At 49.4% G+C, this 20,351-nt stretch overlaps 1 protein-coding gene across 1 annotated transcript in view; it reads right to left on the reverse strand.

Annotated features, from left to right (window-relative positions):
• LOC140421090 (ADP-ribosylation factor-like protein 6) overlaps positions 1–20,351 on the reverse strand; it is a 106,959-nt gene that overhangs the window by 39,961 nt on the left and 46,647 nt on the right. The window contains exon 4 of the mRNA XM_072505456.1: positions 11,768–11,862. Coding sequence (XP_072361557.1) covers positions 11,768–11,862 — 95 coding nt within the window. The remainder of the gene's footprint in view (positions 1–11,767; positions 11,863–20,351) is intronic.

A 20,351-nucleotide genomic window follows, 5' to 3' on the forward strand; every position in this document is an offset into this window, starting at 1 on the left:
CTCATCGTGCGCGAGGCTCAGCCTCATACAGTTTAAGGTGCTGCACAAGGCACACATGACCGGGACAAGGATGAGTCGGTTTTTTGGGGGTGAGGACAGGTGTGTTAGGTGCTCAGGGAGCCCAGCAAATCACACCCATCTGTTCTGGGCATGCTCAGTGCTGGAGGAATTTTGGAAGGGCGTAGCGAGGACGGTGTCGAGCGTGGTAGGATCCAGGGTCATGCCGGGCTGGGGGCTCGCAATATTTGGGGTGGCAGAGGAGCGGGGAGTGCAGGAGACGAAAGAGGCCGGAATTCTGGCCTTTGCGTCCCTGGTAGCCCGGCGAAGGATTCTTCTTCAGTGGAAGGATGCGAGGCCCCCAAGCGTGGAATCCTGGATCAACGATATGGCGGGGTTTATTAAGTTGGAGAGGGTGAAATTCACCTTGAGACGGTCAGTACAAAGGTTCTTTAGGCGGTTGGTCACCGTTCTTAGACTTCCTGGCAGAGCGGCAGACATTGGTCAATGGCAGCAGCAGCTCGGGGGGGGGTCACTTTATTATTTTTTGTTTTTGTTATTTACACTGGAAGGTGTGAGGGGGTGTATATACTTGTTGTATTAAGTCGGGGTGTTAATGTTAATTTATTATTTATGTATGGGGGAGGGGGTATGGAGGGTTGTTTTTCTGGACTGTGTTTTGTACTTAACCCTGTTGGGTTCCTTTTTCATTTTGTTATTGATATTCTATGAAAACCTTTAATAAAAATTATTATTTTTAAAAAAATAATACATTTTGTCTTTGGTGTGCAGCTGGTGTCCTCGTTATATTCTTTCCTGTTTTGTGTTTCCTTTTGGTGTAAAATATTCTGTATTTGGTTTTGGTTAAAATGTGCCAGACCTGTTCTGTGGGAATGTTTTTCTCCTCCGCCGTGCTCTGTGTTGGAGTGGTCTTTTCGGTGGGCTGAGCTGGTGAGCCTTTCCGCTGATATAGGTCGGGGAGGGGGAGTGAGTATGTTCTGGATGCCAAGTGATTGGCGTCCTCATTGTATTGTCTTTTGTATGTTGATACTGTCAATCAACTAAAATATTTGCAGGTTGTCTTTGCTGCTTGTGGCTGCAAATACCTGTTGCTGTTTCCTTCCTTTTCTGTAGCCAGAAAGAAGGACAATATTTTCCAAGATACCTGGGTCCTGGAACACCGGGCTCAGGGGGACGTATGAGTCCAGTTTAAAGCAAAAAGACACTGCGGGACCTGGTGCACGACATTGATTCAAATGGGCCACCTGATGACGTTGTTGAAGAAATGCTTTTGCAGATTGCTGATGCTTTTGTTGTTGGTGTGGTGATTGCTGCATGCAACAGGCACAACACCGTGGGTTAAACATGCTGTAAGTCAAGGATATTGAACTGCACCTTGTGGCCAAGATTTGGTTCAGGTGAGATTGGGCGGTGTGGGAGGGCCTGCACAACTGCGACTCCTTGACGGAGAATGGTACTGATACGTGGACCAAGTCACACATTGATGAGCAGATCATTTTTACGGCAGAGTTCTGGACACGATAATACATTCTCAAGCTTATCCTCTGTTTCTGCCAAGGAACCTGCGAGGGGTAATATCCGGTGGTTTTTTTTGTCCAAATGAGCTGATCTAGCTTTGTATTGGTACCATATGAAACGATGATGTTTCCTTATTGCTTAATGGTTAGTGTCATATGTGGAATGTTAAGTAGTTAATTTTCAAATCTTTGTACTGTTGATCGTTTAATGAACAAAATATTCTCAAGTGGATTCTCGTGCCTTGTCTCAGACGATGACTATTGCATCACATTTCTTTTTTTTTTATTAAATATTTTATTGAAAATTTTTGGTCAACCAACACAGTACATTGTGCATCGTTTACACACTATTATAACAACACAAATAACAATGACCTATTTTATAAACAAAAAATGAATAAATAGTAAATAACAAAAATGAAAACTAGCCCTAATTGGCAACTGCCTTGTCACAAGTAACACTCTCCAAAAATATAATTTAACAGTCCAATATATAATTATCTGTAGCAACGACCTATACATACTATACAGTATATATTAACAACCCTGAGAGTCCTTCTGGTTCCTCCCCCCCCCCCCCCCCCCCCCCCCCCCGCCGATCCTGGGCTGCTGCTGCTGCCTTCTTTTTCCCTTTCCGTCTATCTTTCTGCGAGGTATTCAACGAACGGTTGCCACCGCCTGGTGAACCCTTGAGCCGACCCCCTTAGGACGAACTTAATCCGCTCTAGCTTTATAAACCCCGCCTTGTCATTTATCCAGGTCTCCACCCCCGGTGGCTTGGCTTCTTTCCACATTAGCAATATCCTGCACCGGGCTACTAGGGACGCAAAGGCCAAAACATCGGCCTCTCTCACCTCCTGCACTCCCGGCTCTTGTGCAACCCCAAATATAGCCAACCCCCAGCTTGGTTCGACCCGGACTCCTACTACTTTTGAAAGCACCTTTGTCACCCCCATCCAAAACCTCTGTAGTGCCGGGCATGACCAAAACATATGGGTATGATTCGCTGGGCTTCTCGAGCACCTCGCACACCTATCCTCCACCCCAAAAAATTTACTGAGCCGTGCTCCAGTCATATGTGCCCTGTGTAATACCTTAAACTGAATCAGGCTTAGCCTGGCACACGAGGACAACAAGTTTACCCTGCTTAGGGCATCTGCCCACAGCCCCTCCTCGATCTCCTCCCCCAGCTCTTCTTCCCATTTCCCTTTTAGTTCATCTACCATAGTCTCCCCTTCGTCCCTCATTTCCCTATATATATCTGACACCTTACCATCCCCCACCCATGTCTTTGAGATCACTCTGTCCTGCACCTCTTGTGTCGGGAGCTGCGGGAATTCCCTCACCTGTTGCCTCGCAAAAGCCCTCAGTTGCATATACCTGAATGCATTCCCTTGGGGCAACCCATATTTCTCGGTCAGCGCTCCCAGACTCGCGAACTTCCCATCCACAAACAGATCTTTCAGTTGCGTTATTCCTGCTCTTTGCCACATTCCATATCCCCCATCCATTCCCCCCGGGGCAAACCTATGGTTGTTTCTTATCGGGGACCCCCCCAAGGCTCCAGTCTTTCCCCTATGCCGTCTCCACTGTCCCCAAATCTTCAGTGTAGCCACCATCACCGGGCTTGTGGTGTAGTTCCTCGGTGAGAACGGCAATGGGGCTGTCACCATGGCCTGTAGGCTAGTCCTCCTACAGGACGCCCTCTCTAATCTCTTCCACGCCGCTCCCTCCTCCTCTCCCATCCACTTACTCACCATTGAAATATTAGCGGCCCAATAATACTCACTTAGGCTCGGTAGTGCCAGCCCCCCCCCTATCCCTCCTCCGCTGTAAGAATCCCTTCCTCACTCTCGGGGTCTTCCCGGCCCACACAAAACCCATGATGCTCTTTTCAATCCTTTTAAAAAAAGCCTTCGTGATCACCACCGGGAGGCACTGAAACACAAAGAGGAATCTCGGGAGGACCACCATCTTAACCGCCTGCACCCTCCCTGCCATTGACAGGGATACCATATCCCATCTCTTGAAATCCTCCTCCATCTGTTCCACCAACCGCGTTAAATTTAACCTATGCAATGTGCCCCAATTCTTAGCTATCTGGATCCCCAGGTAACGAAAGTCCCTTGTTACCTTCCTCAACGGTAGGTCCTCTATTTCTCTACTCTGCTCCCCTGGATGCACCACAAACAACTCACTTTTCCCCATGTTCAATTTATACCCTGAAAAATCCCCAAACTCCCCAAGTATCCGCATTATTCCTGGCATCCCCTCCGCCGGGTCCGCCACGTATAGTAGCAAATCGTCCGCATACAAAGATACCCGGTGCTCTTCTCCTCCCCTAAGTACTCCCCTCCACTTCTTGGAACCCCTCAACGCTATCGCCAGGGGCTCAATCGCCAGTGCAAACAATAATGGGGACAGAGGGCATCCCTGCCTTGTCCCTCTATGGAGCCGAAAATATGCAGATCCCCGTCCATTCGTGACCACGCTCGCCACTGGGGCCCTATACAACAGCTGCACCCATCTAACATACCCCTCTCCAAAACCAAATCTCCTCAACACCTCCCACAAATAATCCCACTCCACTCTATCAAATGCTTTCTCGGCATCCATCGCCACTACTATCTCCGTTTCTCCCTCTGGTGGGGCCATCATCATTACCCCTAACAACCTCCGTATATTCGTGTTCAGCTGTCTCCCCTTCACAAACCCAGTTTGGTCCTCGTGGACCACCCCCGGGACACATTCCTCTATTCTCATTGCCATTACCTTGGCCAGGACCTTGGCATCTACATTTAGGAGGGAAATAGGTCTATAGGACCCGCATTGTAGCGGGTCCTTTTCCTTCTTTAAGAGAAGCGATATCGTTGCTTCAGACATAGTCGGGGGCAGTTGTCCCCTTTCCTTTGCCTCATTAAAGGTCCTCGTCAGTACCGGGGCGAGCAAGTCCACATATTTTCTATAGAATTCGACTGGGAATCCATCCGGTCCCGGGGCCTTTCCCGCCTGCATGCTCCTAATTCCTTTCACCACTTCTTCTACCTCGATCTGCGCTCCCAGTCCCACCCTTTCCTGCTCTTCCACCTTGGGAAATTCCAGCCGATCCAAGAAGCCCATCATTCTCTCCCTCCCATCCGGGGGTTGAGCTTCATATAATTTTTTATAAAATGTCTTGAACACTCCATTCACTCTCTCCGCTCCCCGCTCCATCTCTCCTTCCTCATCCCTCACTCCCCCTATTTCCCTCGCTGCTCCCCTTTTCCTCAATTGGTGTGCCAGCAACCTGCTCGCCTTCTCCCCATATTCGTACTGTACACCCTGTGCCTTCCTCCATTGTGCCTCTGCAGTGCCTGTAGTCAGCAAGTCAAATTCTACATGTAGCCTTTGCCTTTCCCTGTACAGTCCCTCCTCCGGTGCTTCCGCATATTGTCTGTCCACCCTCAAAAGTTCTTGCAGCAACCGCTCCCGTTCCTTACTCTCCTGTTTCCCTTTATGTGCCCTTATTGATATCAGCTCCCCGCTAACCACCGCCTTCAACGCCTCCCAGACCACTCCCACCTGGACCTCCCCATTATCATTGAGTTCCAAGTACTTTTCAATGCACCCCCTCACCCTTAGACACACCCCCTCATCTGCCATTAGTCCCATGTCCATTCTCCAGGGTGGGCGCCCTTCTGTTTCCTCCCCTATCTCCAAGTCCACCCAGTGTGGAGCGTGATCCGAAATGGCTCTCGCCGTATACTCCGTTCCCCTCACCTTCGGGATCAATGCCCTACCCAGCACAAAAAAGTCTATTCGCGAGTAGACTTTATGGACATAGGAGAAAAACGAGAACTCCTTACTCCTAGGTCTGCTAAATCTCCACGGGTCTACACCTCCCATCTGCTCCATAAAATCTTTAAGTACCTTGGCTGCTGCCGGCCTCCTTCCAGTCCTGGACTTCGACCTATCCAGCCCTGGTTCCAACACCGTATTAAAATCTCCCCCCATTATCAGCTTTCCCATCTCTAGGTCCGGAATGCGTCCTAGCATCCGCCTCATAAAATTGGCATCATCCCAGTTCGGGGCATATACGTTTACCAAAACCACCGTCTCCCCCTGTAGTTTGCCACTCACCATCACGTATCTGCCCCTGTTATCCGCCACTATAGTCTTTGCCTCGAACATTACCCGCTTCCCCACTAATATAGCCACCCCCCTGTTTTTCGCATCTAGCCCCGAATGGAACACCTGCCCCACCCATCCTTTGCGTAGCCTAACCTGGTCTATCAGTTTCAGGTGCGTTTCCTGTAACATAACCACATCTGCCTTAAGTTTCTTAAGGTGTGCGAGTACCCGTGCACTCTTTATCAGCCCGTTCAGCCCTCTCACGTTCCACGTGATCAGCCGAGTTGGGGGGCTTCCTCCCCCCCCCCCCCCCTTGTCGATTAGCCATCACCTTTTTCAGCTCCTCACCCGGTTCCCACGCAGCTGTATCTCCCCCAGGCGGTGCCCCCCCGCCCATCCTCTCCCACACCAGCTCCCCCCTCTCCCCAGCAGCAGCAACCCAGTAATTCCCCCCTCCCACCCCCCCCGCTAGATCCCCCGCTCGCGTAATTACTCCCCCCATGTTGCTCCCAGAAGTCAGCAAACTCTGGCTGACCTCGGCTTCCCCCCGTGACCTCGGCTCGCACCGTGCGACGCCCCCTCCTTCCTGCTTCTCTATTCCCGCCATGATTATCATAGCGCGGGAACCAAGCACGCGCTTCTCCCTTGGCCCCTCTCCCAATGGCCAACGCCCCATCTCCTCCACCTCCCCTCCTCCCCCATCACCACCTGTGGGAGAGAGAAAAGTTACCACATCGCAGGATTAGTACATAAAACCCCCCACATTCGCCCCATCACTTTGTTCCAACGTTCTTTTTAATAACCCGCTCATTCCAGTTTTTCTTCCACAATAAAAGTCCACGCTTCATCCGCCGTCTCAAAGTAGTGGTGCCTCCCTCGATATGTGACCCACAGTCTTGCCGGTTGCAGTATTCCAAATTTTATCTTCTTTTTATGAAGCACCGCCTTGGCCCGATTAAAGCTCGCCCTCCTTCTCGCCACCTCCGCACTCCAGTCTTGATAAACGCGGATCACCGCGTTCTCCCATTTACTGCTCCGAGTTTTCTTCGCCCATCTAAGGACCATTTCTCTATCCTTAAAACGGAGGAATCTCACCACTATGGCTCTGGGAATTTCTCCTGCTCTCGGTCCTCGCGCCATCACTCGGTATGCTCCCTCCACCTCCAACGGACCCGCCGGGGCCTCCGCTCCCATTAACGAGTGCAGCATCGTGCTCACATATGCCCCGTCGTCCGCTCCCTCCACACCTTCAGGAAGACCAAGAATCCTCAGGTTGTTCCTCCTTGCGTTGTTTTCCAGTGCCTCCAACCTTTCCACACATCGTTTCTGATGTGCCTCCTGCGTCTCCGTCTTCACCACCAGGCCCTGTATATCGTCCTCATTCTCGGCTGCCTTTGCCTTCACGACCCGAAGCTCCCGCTCCTGGGTCTTTTGTTCCTCCTTTAGCCCTTCGATCGCCTGTAGTATCGGGGCCAACAGCTCTTTCTTCATTTCCTTTTTGATCTCTTCCACACAGCATTTCAAGAACTCTTGTTGTTCAGGGCCCCATGTTAAACTGCCACCTTCCGACGCCATCTTGGTTTTTGCTTGCCTTCCTTGCCGCTGTTCTAAAGGATCCACTGCAATCTGGCCACTCTCTCCTCCTTTTTCCATCCGTATCCAGGGGGGATTCCCTTCTGGTTTACCGCACAGTGTTTTTAGCCGTCAAAATTGCCGTTGGGGCTCCTATCAAGAGCCCAAAAGTCCGTTTCACAGGGAGCTGCCGAAACGTGCGACTCAGCTGGTCATCGCCGCACCCGGAAGTCATTGCATCACATTTCAATCCAGCCTGAGCACTTTGCCTGAACTCTAAAAGCATCAGCACCATAGAGACAGCAGTCAACAATCAAACACTCAAGAGCTGGGCTTCAGCACTGGGAAAATCCTTGCGACCATAGGATAAATGTGTGGATCAGAGGAGGGCACCTGAGCCCAGTCTCCTGAATGTTCCCTTCAGGGGTCTGGGGTCTTGGGACTCCTGCCGGGGCTGAGGGTGCAGGGCAAGGTTTGCCAACACAACTGGCTCGCTGGATAGCACTCTGAGAGAAGGTCTGATATGTAAGGGTTGGGGAGGCTTGGGGTATTTATGGGTCTCAGGGTGGAAGCCCTGACTGATTGTCGGTCTCTCTCCTCTAATTCCCTACGTATAAAACAATATGGATGGTTATGTTCAAGGAGATAGAATCATTGAATCCCTACAGTGCAGAAGGAGGCCATTCGGCCCATTGAGTCTGTACCGACCCTTGGAAAGAACAGCTTACCTAAGCTCACTCCCTAAACCCAATCCCATAACTCAGTAACTGCACCAAATCTTTTGGATACTAAGGGCAATTGATCATGGCCAATCTACCTAACCTGCACGTTTTTGGACTGTGGGAGGAAACCGGAGAATGCAGATGAATCTCACGCAGACACGGGAAGAAATTGCAAACTCCACACAGTCAGTCACCCGAGCCTGGAAATTGAACCTGTGTCCCTGGCGCTGTGAGGCAACAGTGCTAACCAGTGTGCCGGACAGCAGGTGCCGCAGGAGACTCCGTTTCAATAAAGAAACAGTGCGGCACCCGTGCCACGTCCTCGAGGACATGCCGCCCCGTGGAGGAGGCGGAGGACACTTGCTCCCTGAACATCTATGCAACCAGATCATTCCAGGGCTCGAGCAGGGACCTTTGCGGCATTTCACAAGCTACAGATCACAAATGTATCCAAGAGGTCACGGATTATTGGTATGCCCAGGCATCAGACTTTGTCAAATTTAAGTGAACCAAGCTCACCAAGAAGCCTGGGCTGCAGGATTCTCCCTCATTGCCAGGATGCCCCATCCAGGCGGTAATTAATGGCACGCATGTGGCCTTGTGCACACCGGGGCATCAGGGAGTGCCCCATATTAACAGGAAGGGGTTCCACTCCCTGAATGTTCACCTTGTGTGTACATGCCATATCATGTATGTGTGTATGCTTCCCAGGGAGTGTGCATGACAACTACATGTTGGGGCACCTGGAGATCCCCATTGTCTTTGAGGACCACCCCAGGATGACTGGTTGGTTCTTGGGGTTAAGGGGTACCCACTGACATCCTGACTGTTGGCACCAGTGCAGAGGCCTGAGACCGAGGCAGAGACCAATATAACGAGGCCCATTCTGCCACTCGTGCTCTCACTTAGCAGTGCATCGGGACTGCTCAAAATGCGGTTTCAATGCCTGTACTGCTCTGTTGGTGCACTGCAGTACTGCAGAGGGCCCCCCACTTTGTGGCGGTCTGCTGTGCCCTCCACAACCTGGCACAACGGCGTGGCAACATGCTGCAGGAGGAGGAGCATGCATCCTCATCTGAGGAGGCGGACCAGGAGGGGATGGAGGACAAGCCCAGGGAGGACACACAAACAGGAGGAGCCGAAGAATGGAGGACAGGGACTGGGATGGAGGACAAGCAATGGTAAGGGTCGGGCATGCTCAGAGAACCAGGGAGGCCCTCATCCTCACTCAATTCCTATAGTGCGAGCTTTGTCCAACAGATCATCCACTCCCCTCAAATCCCTCATTCCCACCAATCCCTTCACGCCCAATTCCCCTCCCTCAGTGTCTGGGTCATGCTCTGCATAGTCTCGGCAATGTCCATTTGCGTCTGGGTCATGTTCCTCAGCGGGTGGTACATGACGGAGGCCCTCAGCCATGGTTGTCACGGAGTGAGCCATGTCTTGCGCACCATCACTCAAGATGCTGATGTCGTGCCTCAGGTTTTCCACTGTGGTCGCCACCCTAGTAGTATTGGCCTCTGTGCCCTGCATTGTCAGCATCATCTCCAGCGCCAGTAATCTTTAGAATTCCTCCAATCGGCTATGCACTAGCTGGAATGTCACTGACATCCCCTCTTGAATGTCTCGGCTGAATCCTATCATCTGCATCAGCTCTGGGAGAGGCTCGGCATCTGACTGGGATCCAGCTGAGTCTTGGGACCCAGCAGACCTCCGACTGCTGTTTCCTGTGAAAGTTCCTGCCTCCACCTGAAGTGCACCAGCAACTGTGTGATGTTCACCAGATTGTACCCCAGAAGCCTGTCCACTAATGTCACCCACCGAAGTCTGTGTCTGGCAGTGGGGGAAACAACTCCAGATGGTTCGGCCCCATCCGATGGAGATCCTGCGAGACAATGGACATGTGGTCAGTGAAAGGAAAGGATCATTTTGAACAACTTACTTGAGACAGGTCATCTTGGTGAAGGGGCAACGGAACCTCACCTTTGTGTCGCAGGCCAACCTTGCTGTCAGTGATTGCTCTCTCTTCGGTCAATCCTGTGATTTATAGGCGATGAGGACTTGAATCTCTGTTGCTCCGCCCCCCGTCTTGGCCTTTTCCCATTTATTACGGGTTATCTTCTCCTGTGGGGATAAAGAGAGGGCATTATGAGCTGCATGCTTGATGGGTCAGGGGGGGCATCTACAGCAGATGGCATTTGTGGGCACCGCACCTGGACATGAAGGGGTTGTGCTGATGGGTGCCAGTGGGTTCATAGAATCATAGAATCTTTTTGAATTTACAGTGCGGAAGGAGGCCATTCGGCCCATTGAGTCAGCCCCGGCCCTCGGAAAGAACACCCTACTTATGCCCATACCTCCAGCCTATCCCTGTAACCCAGCAATCCCACCTAACCTTTTTGGACAGTAAGGGCAATTTAACATGGCCAATACACCTAAATTGGAGGAAACCCACGCAGACATGGGGCGAAGGTACAGACTCCACACAGACATTGACCCGAGGTGGGAATCGAACCAGGGACCCTGAAGTTGTGAAGCAGTGCTAACCACTGTGCTACCATGCCTCCCATCTGAGGTTCTGAGGCGAAAGCTCAAAGATCGGATGTGGGGAGGGTGCGAGGTGTCAACCGGTGCTTTGTGTGTGTGATTGTGTGTGTGTGTGTTGGGGGGGGGGGGAGGGGCGGGGCGGGGGGCGGGGTGTGCTGGGTATTTGAGGGGTGGCAGCCAGACTGATGCCAGGAGAAATTTGATAACTTACCCTTGCAGCTCGGTGGAGGTCGGTCGTCCTCTTCTAACATTGGGCAGCAGTACTCCTTGTCATGCTGCACGTACTGACAGGTGCTGCCACTGTCTCCCAGGCGATAGTGGTGACCCTGCTGCTGTCCTCCGACCCCCCCCCCTCCCCCACCCCCCTTGGGGGAACAGAATGCCCCGTCTCGCATTGATGCCGTCGAGAAGGTGCAACTTTGCGTGCTGCCATGCTTGTGTGTTGACTGGGAGTGAGTGGTGAGAGAGCGATTAAGAGCCCTTGTTACCGGTGAGATGCTGAGGCACAAGACAGACAAATCAGATGGTGAGACAGCCGATAATGGCAAAAAGCCCTTGGGGGAATCATTTCCGGCACTAAGTGCCGTTAAATACATGTCATGATCTCGCCAATGCGGCTGTTGAGAGACACCCAGCCAGTGTCCAAAATGATACTTCGAAACTTTTCCGTTAAATCGCGGTCACAGTATCCAATTTCTTCAATACTTGGATGAACACAGTGTTTATTTTCAATCCCTCTGCCCCTTTCGCCTGAAAACACTCTTGTAAGGGCATGGTTCTAGATGTACCAGGAACCCTTGAGTCTTTTTCTCAATCTCCTATTCTTCATTTGAAAATCTGGACAGTGAACAAATTTTAAGCTGTTCAACCACTGAGGGCATCACCACACAGTTGTTTATTTTCCTCTTGATGCCCACATGTGTGCTTTCCAGCAGGAATCACAAAATAATGACAGGAGTTCAAATCTCAGTTAGACGGTTGAGCACCAAAGTGAAATTGAGTAGCGGACCCAGCTGAAAGAAAGGTTCAGCTGATTTTCTATCGAGGTTTGCAATTTAACAGACAAAAGTAAAGGAATCCTATCAGCCAGAGAACACAGACACCTCAAGATTCTGCCAAGGAAAGGAAAGGAAAGAAAATAAACTGTAAAAAAAGAAAAGTAAACAGTAAAAAGTCCTAATGTAATTTTACATGAAAATCTGCTCTTTGATCTGAATTCAATTCTGTGCAAGGAAGTTCACTGCATCATCTAAACAGATAGCAGACATTGACTCCTATTACCTGGATGAATGAGGAGGATGTCTAATTCATGTTTAGCCACGACAATTCTCAGTTTGTCCCCACAGTCGATGACAAAAATAATGGCATGGGCATCCCTGTAACAATTCAAATGTTGTAACTTTTAGGTGAAAGTATTGTACTAATTTTAACCCTTATTGGTCAGAAAACTCACACTTCCCCAATGTTAACAGCTCTGTGAATTGAACAAGGAAATGTACAGCTGCATAGTAAAGGATTTCAATCCTTCAAATGTACACTATTCTAATGAGACACAATCTAAACTTGAGGAACAGCAGTCAGAATTTTCCAGCCCCTCCCACTAGTGGATTCTTGCGATCCGGGCGAAGTCAATGGATGTTCCAATGGCTCACCGCATCTGCCACAGGGTAAACCCGCCACAGAAAAGCCACACCATCCTGGCCAGCATCTCAATTAGACAATTTACAGCCTTCCAGATTCAAAATGAAGTTCACAAATTTCAGATCATAACCTCTGCCACCTCAGCTTTTCAGATCACAGCTATTGGTGACGATTCTACTTTCCCCATTTACACCCATGTTTTGTTTATTTACTTGACTTAATAGTATCTCCTTTGCCTTGCAACATCATCCCATTTGTCTTTTAATCTCACCCGCTTTCCACTCCATTACAAATAATCACCCTCCTCTTTCTGTGCCACTGTACTAGTTTAAAACCTGTTACATTTCTAACGTTTTCCAGTTCAGATGGAAGGTCATCAACGCAAAACATTCACTCTGAATTTCTCATGAACCCCTGGCTACTGCACGGTCAATTTCAGCCCCACTTTCTTTTTATAAATTTAGAGTACCCAATTCATTTTTTCCAATTAAGGGGCAATTTATTAGTGTGGCTAATCCACCTAGCCTGCACGTCTTTGGGTTGCGGGGGTGAAACCCACACAGACACGGGGGAATGTGCAAACTCCACACAGACAGTGACCCAGTGCCGCGAACGAACCTGGAACCTCGGCGCCGTGAGGCAGCAGTGCAAGCCACTGCGCCGCATGCTAGCCTATTTCAGCCCCACTTGACCCGGAGTCGCAACACAATTGAATTAATAAATAATTCTTAGAAAAGACTTTGACCCTTGGCAGCCCAATATCTACAGTGACCAGGTTTGTAAAGTTAAACACAATTAATTTTATTAATTACAATAACTATAATTAAATATGCAGCAAATGCAACAAATAATTCCTAACCCCCCTCCCTTTAATTCCCCCCCCCCCCCACTTACTATACACACATACACACGATAGGGAAACAAACAGAGGGGAAAAGAGGGGTGGAAAAATAATAAGTCATAAGAATAAGTCTCTGTGTCAGATGGTTGTCTTCTAGCACACCTTCCTTCAAAATCTAGGCTTTCAGTTTGATGTTTCTGCTTTCAGTCTGTCATAATTTTCATTGTAGATTCATTCAGGTCTCTGCAGTTTCAGAAATACAGCAGCTGTGCAGGTTTTCTGGAGAAAACAAAGTGAGAGCAGCCCCTTTCCACCATGCAGCCAGGACCCAACTGTCCTTTTCTTCGTTCTCTGAAAATCATCCCACTCAGGTAGGATCAAATCACCACCTGTTACTGGGCAGAATACAGCCTTTTGGCCAATTCATTTGCCACCAGCTAACCAATCGAACTGAGTCTCACTCATCTCTCGGGTGCCAAAATGTCTGAGTTCTGCTGTCTGAAGGCTAACGCAGTGTACTCTTGTCTAACTTTTGAGTTCACCACTTCCTCTGCTTGACTTACAGATATATGTGCATTCAGCGTTATAGGATCAAAATGATAATGCCAAAAACAAAGAAAGGGGAATAAGGGAATCAGCAGGAAGGCCCCTTACACTCACCATAGATACTAAATGATCTGTTGAGTGTGTATAGCTTTTTCTGTTTTTATTTCAGACATCCAGCATCTGCAGTATTTTGCTTTTGGCCCATTAATCTAAGTAGCGAGTGTGGAGCACAAAGTGATTTAAGAACAGAGTGTCTTGCGATAAGTCCTAGGGTCATGAATTTCATAAAAGCAGCATTTTGGTAGAGAGAACATAGGAGCAGAAGTGGCCCATTTAGCCCATCGAGCCTGCTCCGCCATTCAATACGATCATGGCTGATCGGACAATTCAATGTCTTCTACACACACTTTCCCCATAACCCTTCATGTTGTTGTTAATCCGAAATACATCAATCTGTACCTAAACATACTCAATTACTGAGCTTCCACAGCCCTCTAAGGCAGAGAATTCCAAAGATTTACAGCCCTCTTAGTAAAGTAATTTCTCCTCATCTCAGTCCTAAGGCATTCGCATTATTTTGAAATTGTGCCCTTTGGTTCTAGACTCCCCAACCAAGAGAAACATCTAACCTGCACATACTCTATCGACTCCTTTCAGTCTTTTGTACGTTTTAATTAGATCACCTCTCATTCTTCGAAACTCTAGGGAATACGGACCCAGTTTTCCCAATCTCTCTTCATAAAACAGTCCCACCACCTCCGGAACATGTCTGGTGAACCTTTGTTGCACTCACTCTTTGGCAACAATATATTTTCTGAGGTAAGGGGACCAAACCTGCACACAGTACCCCAAGTACAGTTGAACCAAGTTTCAATACAATTGAATCAAGACCTCACTACTCCTGTACTCAAATCCTCTTGCAATAAAGGCTAACATTCCATTAGCTTTCCTAATAGCTTGCTGCACCTGCTTGTTAGCCGTCAGTGATTTATGGACAAGGAGTGCATTTGGCCCATTGAGTCTGTAATGACCCACTTTAAGCCTTCATTCCACCCTACCCCCATAACCCAATAATCCCTCCTAATCTTTTTTGGACTAAGGGCAATTTAGCATGTCCAATCCACCTAACCTGGACGTCTTTGGACTGTGGGAGGAAACCGGAGCATCCGGAGGAAACGCAGACACGGGGAGAACGTGCAGACTCCGTACAGACAGTGACCCAGCGGGGAATTGAACCTGGGACCCTTGGCGCTGTGAAGCCACAGTGCTAACCATTGTGCTACCGTGCTGTCCCATGGAGGAGGTGGCGGGGAAACACAAGGAGCAGTTCGCCTTAATGGCAGCAGGGATGGGGCTGATGCGGATCCAGCAGAGGCGGCTCCAGGAGAAGGTTGAAGACCTGGAGAACCGGTCACGCATGCAGAACATAAGGATCAGGGGCCTGCCGGATTCCGGCGCGTATGTGGGGAATATGCTGGAGAAGCTGCTAGGAGAGGGTGCATTTGCACAGCCTTTTGAGGTGGATTGAGCACACAGGGCGCTAATGAGGAAGCCCCGGAAAAGGGGCCACCGAGGGCGATAGTGGTGTGGTTGCACCGGTTCCTGGACAAGAAGCAAATTATGAGGTGGGCTAGGCAGGCGAGGCGCTGCACCTAGGAGGACAGTGAAATCCAAGTCTACCAGGATCTGGGTGCAGAGCAAGCCAAGAGGAGAGCGAGCTTTAACAAGGTCAAGGCAGCCCTATCCAAGAAGGGGGTGAAGTTTCGGCTACTATACTCCGCACGTCTGTGGGTGACCCACAAAGACTACGAATTGTACTTTGGTTCAGCGGAGGAAGCGGTAGAATTTATTAAAGACAATGGACTGGCAGGAGAAGGTGGACTTTGAACTTTGGTGGAGATGCTGTGATGCTGCTGTCAACTTGTGTTTGGGAACATTTCTTATTTTTTCGGCTTCAGGTTTGCTCTTTGTTCTTTGTTAAGGGATGGATGGTTGGTCACTTTGTTTGGGCTTGGGGAGGGGTTGTTTTTGCTTGTTTGCAATGTTCGAGGGGGGGTGGAGGGGAATCAGTGGAGAGCAGAATGCGAGGCGCCATGGGCAGGGGCTGCCAGGCTAGCTGGGCGGGCTAGTTCACGGAAGCGCAATTGGGGTGAGAGAAAGGTCAGTGGGGGGCTGGGAGCATGGGTTGTTGCTGGGGGATTTGGGTGGAGGTGGCGGGGGTGGCGGGGGGGAGTACTGCTGACAGGGCTAGGGCATTTAAAGTGAAAGTAGAGGAGGATTGATGACGATGGCCGCCCGAGGATGGGCCTGGGGAGGTGCGGAACACGGGCCGGAGGCTGGCCCAAGAGGGACTATGGTTGATCGGCAGGGTGCCCCCCGACCAGGCTATTATACTACTATTTCTGATAGTAATGTTATATTGATTTGTGCAATATATGTTACTCACTAGCTTCTTCCAGGATGATCTTTAACTCGATGTTGATTAACACTTGTAGTCTTCCAATTAGAACAAATACTTTATTGAGTAACGTTGACAAATTAACCGTGAGTTTGTTCTCTCTCCAATCCTTAAACTAGAGGTTACATGAATAAGATTATAATAAGAAATAATTATGATTAGCTACACCTGTGCTGAGCTGTCTTTGTCTGCTTGTTGTCCCTGGTCCCTGTCCTTGTGATGAGACAGATCTTGGTTTGAGTCTGTCTATTTATACCTATCTCTAGTGCTGCCCTCTAGTGATTACTTAGTTGTTGCATCTATACATTAACCTCTTGTGTACAAACAGATATGCAGATCACTACACAGGCTGGTCACGTGGAACATGCGAGGGTTGAATGGGCCAGTCAAGAGGGCCCATGTGTTCGCACACTTAAAGCGATTGGAGGCGGATGTGGCCATGCTACAAGAGACGCACCTGAAGGTGGGGGACCAGATTAGGCTGAGGAAGGGATGGGTTGGGCAAGTATTTCATTCAGGATTGGACTTTAAAACGAAGGGAGTGGAGATTTTGGTCAAGGAGCGGGTGGCGTTCGAGGTGCGAAATATAGCGGCTGACTCTGGGGGAAGGTATGTTATGGTAAGCGGGAAACTGGAGGGGATGCCGAGGGTGTCGGCTACAGCTAAGGAGCTTCGGCGGTTCATGGAGCTCATGGGAGGGAAATGGATCCGTGGAGATTTGGGAGACCGAGGGTGAAAGAATTCTTGTTTTACTCCCATGTGCACAAGGTGTACTCCCGAATAGATTTTCCCATGTTGGATAAGACTTTGTTGGCAAGGGTGGTAGATGTCGAGTATTCGGCAATAATGGTGTCGGACCATGCCCCGCACTGGGTGGATATAACAAAGAGTTTTCATACAGTGCCTAAATTCATTGAATATGGAGTTGAGAGATACTTTATCTTATTTGAAAAGGTGGCGACAAAATAAAAGTAAGCAAAGGATATTTGGCAAATTGACTTAAGTCGGGAAGGCCACGCATTCTAGCCTTTCGAAGAACAATCCTCAGAATATGAGGTAGTTAAAACTGCGGTACTTAAGGTATATGAGCTGTCCCTGAAGCTAATCAGTTGAAATTTTAAAGGAAAGGTTGAATGAAGCCTTTGTAGAATTTGCTAGGGTAAAATAAATGTTGTTTGATAGGTGGTTTCAATCACTGAAGTTAGAACAAACTTTTGAGAATGTGAAACAGCTAATAATACTGGAAGAATTTTGAAACAACATCTCAATAGCTTTTAGGTTACATTCGGAAGACCGTAGAGTTTCTCAGGTAAGGGACAAAGTGATTCTGGCAGATGGGAATGATATATCACATAGGCAGCTGGAGGGCAGCTAGAGGGCAGTAGATCTCCATTTGTAAATCCACAAGGAAGCTGGAGGAATTGAAATGAGTCTACAGAGAAGGCAGAAGCTGTCCCAATCAGTAGAAATGATAGTGTAGAGCAGGCTTATCCAATCTTGATTGATTGATTTGATTTATTGTCACATGCACAGAAGTACAGTGAAAAGTATTTTTCTGCGGCCAAGGGAACGACACAGTACGTACATAGTAGACAAAAAAAGAATAATCGACAGAGTACATTGACAAATGGTACATGGACAAACAGTGATTGGTTACAGTGCTGAACAAAGGGCCAAACAAAGCAAATACATGAGCAAGAGGACGTCATGAATGGTGTTCTTACAGGGAACAGAACCTTTTCGATCGGGAGCGGGAAGGGCACATTTGCACATTCTCCTCACTCAAGCGGCCGACAGGAAAATTTTACTCTTTGTCAGAACAATAAACTGAATTTCAAACATAAATGTTTAAGTTTTAAGGAAATAAACTATTTCTGATCAAAGGTAAGACAATGTAAGAGAAAAGGACTAAGTAATCAAGAATGGTCAGCATGTGAGAGAGTTAGTGAATGCGGATGGGGGAGAGTGAGTGGGTGTGTGTATATGTTGTTGTGTGATGGTAAGTGTGAGTGAGGAACCTAAAACTGGGCGTAAGTCACTCACCCGCAGTCCCATGGGTGGCACGGTAACGCAGTAGTCAGCACTTTTGCTTCACAGTGCCAGGGACCCGGGTTCGATTCCCGGCTTGGGTCACTGACTGTGTGGAGTCTGCACATTCTCCCCATGTCTGCGTGGGTTTCCTCCGGGTGCTCCAGTTTCCTCCCACAATTCCCAAAAGACATGCTTGTTAGGTGAATTGGACATTCTGAATTCTCCCTCAGTGTACCTGAACAGGCGCTGTAGTGTGGCGACTAGGGGATTTTTACAGTAACCTCATTGCAGTATTAATGTCAGCCTACTTGTGACACTAATAAAGATTATTATTACAAGCGCTCAGTATCTCGCACTCACGCTCATTCAGTCACTCACTCGCACACTCACTCCCCTACTCGCATTCTCTGGGATTCTCCGGTCGCTGATGCAGAAATCGCGTTCAGCGATCGGCCGGAGAATACCCGATTGCGACCAAATCAGGGGGGACGGGGGGGGACGGGGACGGGGACGGGGACGGGGGGGGGGGGGGGGGGGGGGCACTTTTGCGATGCTCCGCCCCCTCCAAAGCATACGCCGTTCCAAGTATCGACAGCCTCAGGCCCGACCCCCGATGCTCCGCTCCTTACCAGCCGAGTTCCCGACGGCGTGGGTCGCGTGTGGCCTCACCCATCGGAAACTCGGCATGGCGGCTGCGGACTCAGTCCAGCGCCGCCACAGTCGAGGGTGGGCCGATCCGTGGGCACGGGTGGTCATTCGGGGCTGGGGGCACTGTGGAGGGGTGGTCTGGCACGTGTTAGCCAGCTGAAGGGGCAACTATTTCCCGGACCGGGTCCACGAGCGGCCTCCGCCATGTAGCACGGCGCAGCCTTTGCCGGCAGCCACCATGCACATGCACGGCCACGGACCCAGCCATTCTCCAGAGCATATTGGCAGCTAGAGCGGGTGCCGGCAAAACGGGGAATTGGTGGCCATTTGGCATAATTGTTTCTGGCGTAAAACGTCACCATTCCCACGTTGGGGTGGGTACAGCCCCAGAATCGAAGAATCCAGCCCTCTATCTCTCACGCGCACTCTCTCTCTCTTACTCGCACTCTCCCTCACTCGCACTCTCTCTCTGACTCGGACTCTCTCTGTGACTCGGATCTTTTTTTTTCTCTATCTCTCCACTCAGCTTACCCCGCTCACAAGCCTTCTCACTCACGTTCTCTCCAACTCACATTCTCTCACACTCACACTCTCTCTCCCTCACTCTAAGCCTTTGGTTGACCATGAAAAGATTATGGAAACAACCCTATAGAACATCGAACATAGAACAATACAGCGCAGTACAGGCCCTTCGGCCCACGATGTTGCACCGAAACAAAAGCCATCTAACCTACACTATGCCATTATCATCCATATGTTTATCCAATAAACTTTTAAATGCCCTCAATGTTGGCGAGTTCACTACTGTAGCAGGTAGGGCATTCCACGGCCTCACTACTCTTTGCGTAAAGAACCTACCTCTGACCTCTGTCCTATATCTATTACCCCTCAGTTTAAAGTTATGTCCCCTCGTGCCAGCCATATCCATCCACGGGAGAAGGATCTCACTGTCCACCCTATCCAACCCCCTGATCATTTTGTATGCCTCTATTAAGTCTCCTCTTAACCTTCTTCTCTCCAACGAAAACAACCTCAAGTCCATCAGCCTTTCCTCATAAGATTTTCCCTCCATACCAGGCAACATCCTGGTAAATCTCCTCTGCACCCGCTCCAAAGCCTCCACGTCCTTCCTATAATGCGGTGACCAGAACTGTACGCAATACTCCAAATGCGGCCGTACCAGAGTTCTGTACAGCTGCAACATGACCTCCCGACTCCGGAACTCAATCCCTCTACCAATAAAGGCCAACACTCCATAGGCCTTCTTCACAACCCTATCAACCTGGGTGGCAACTTTCAGGGATCTATGTACATGGACACCTAGATCCCTCTGCTCATCCACACTTTCAAGAACTTTACCATTAGCCAAATATTCCGCATTCCTGTTATTCCTTCCAAAGTGAATCACCTCACACTTCTCTACATTAAACTCCATTTGCCACCTCTCAGCCCAGCTCTGCAGCTTATCTATATCCCTCTGTAACCTGCTACATCCTTCCACACTATCGACAACACCACCGACTTTAGTATCGTCTGCAAATTTACTCACCCACCCTTCTGCGCCTTCCTCTAGGTCATTGATAAAAATGACAAACAGCAACGGCCCCAGAACAGATCCTTGTGATACTCCACTTGTGACTGTACTCCATTCTGAAAATTTCCCATCAACCACCACCCTCTGTCTTCTTTCAGCTAGCTAA

Source organism: Scyliorhinus torazame, chromosome 5 (genome assembly GCF_047496885.1).
Source record: "Scyliorhinus torazame isolate Kashiwa2021f chromosome 5, sScyTor2.1, whole genome shotgun sequence".
Taxonomy (NCBI): domain Eukaryota; kingdom Metazoa; phylum Chordata; class Chondrichthyes; order Carcharhiniformes; family Scyliorhinidae; genus Scyliorhinus; species Scyliorhinus torazame.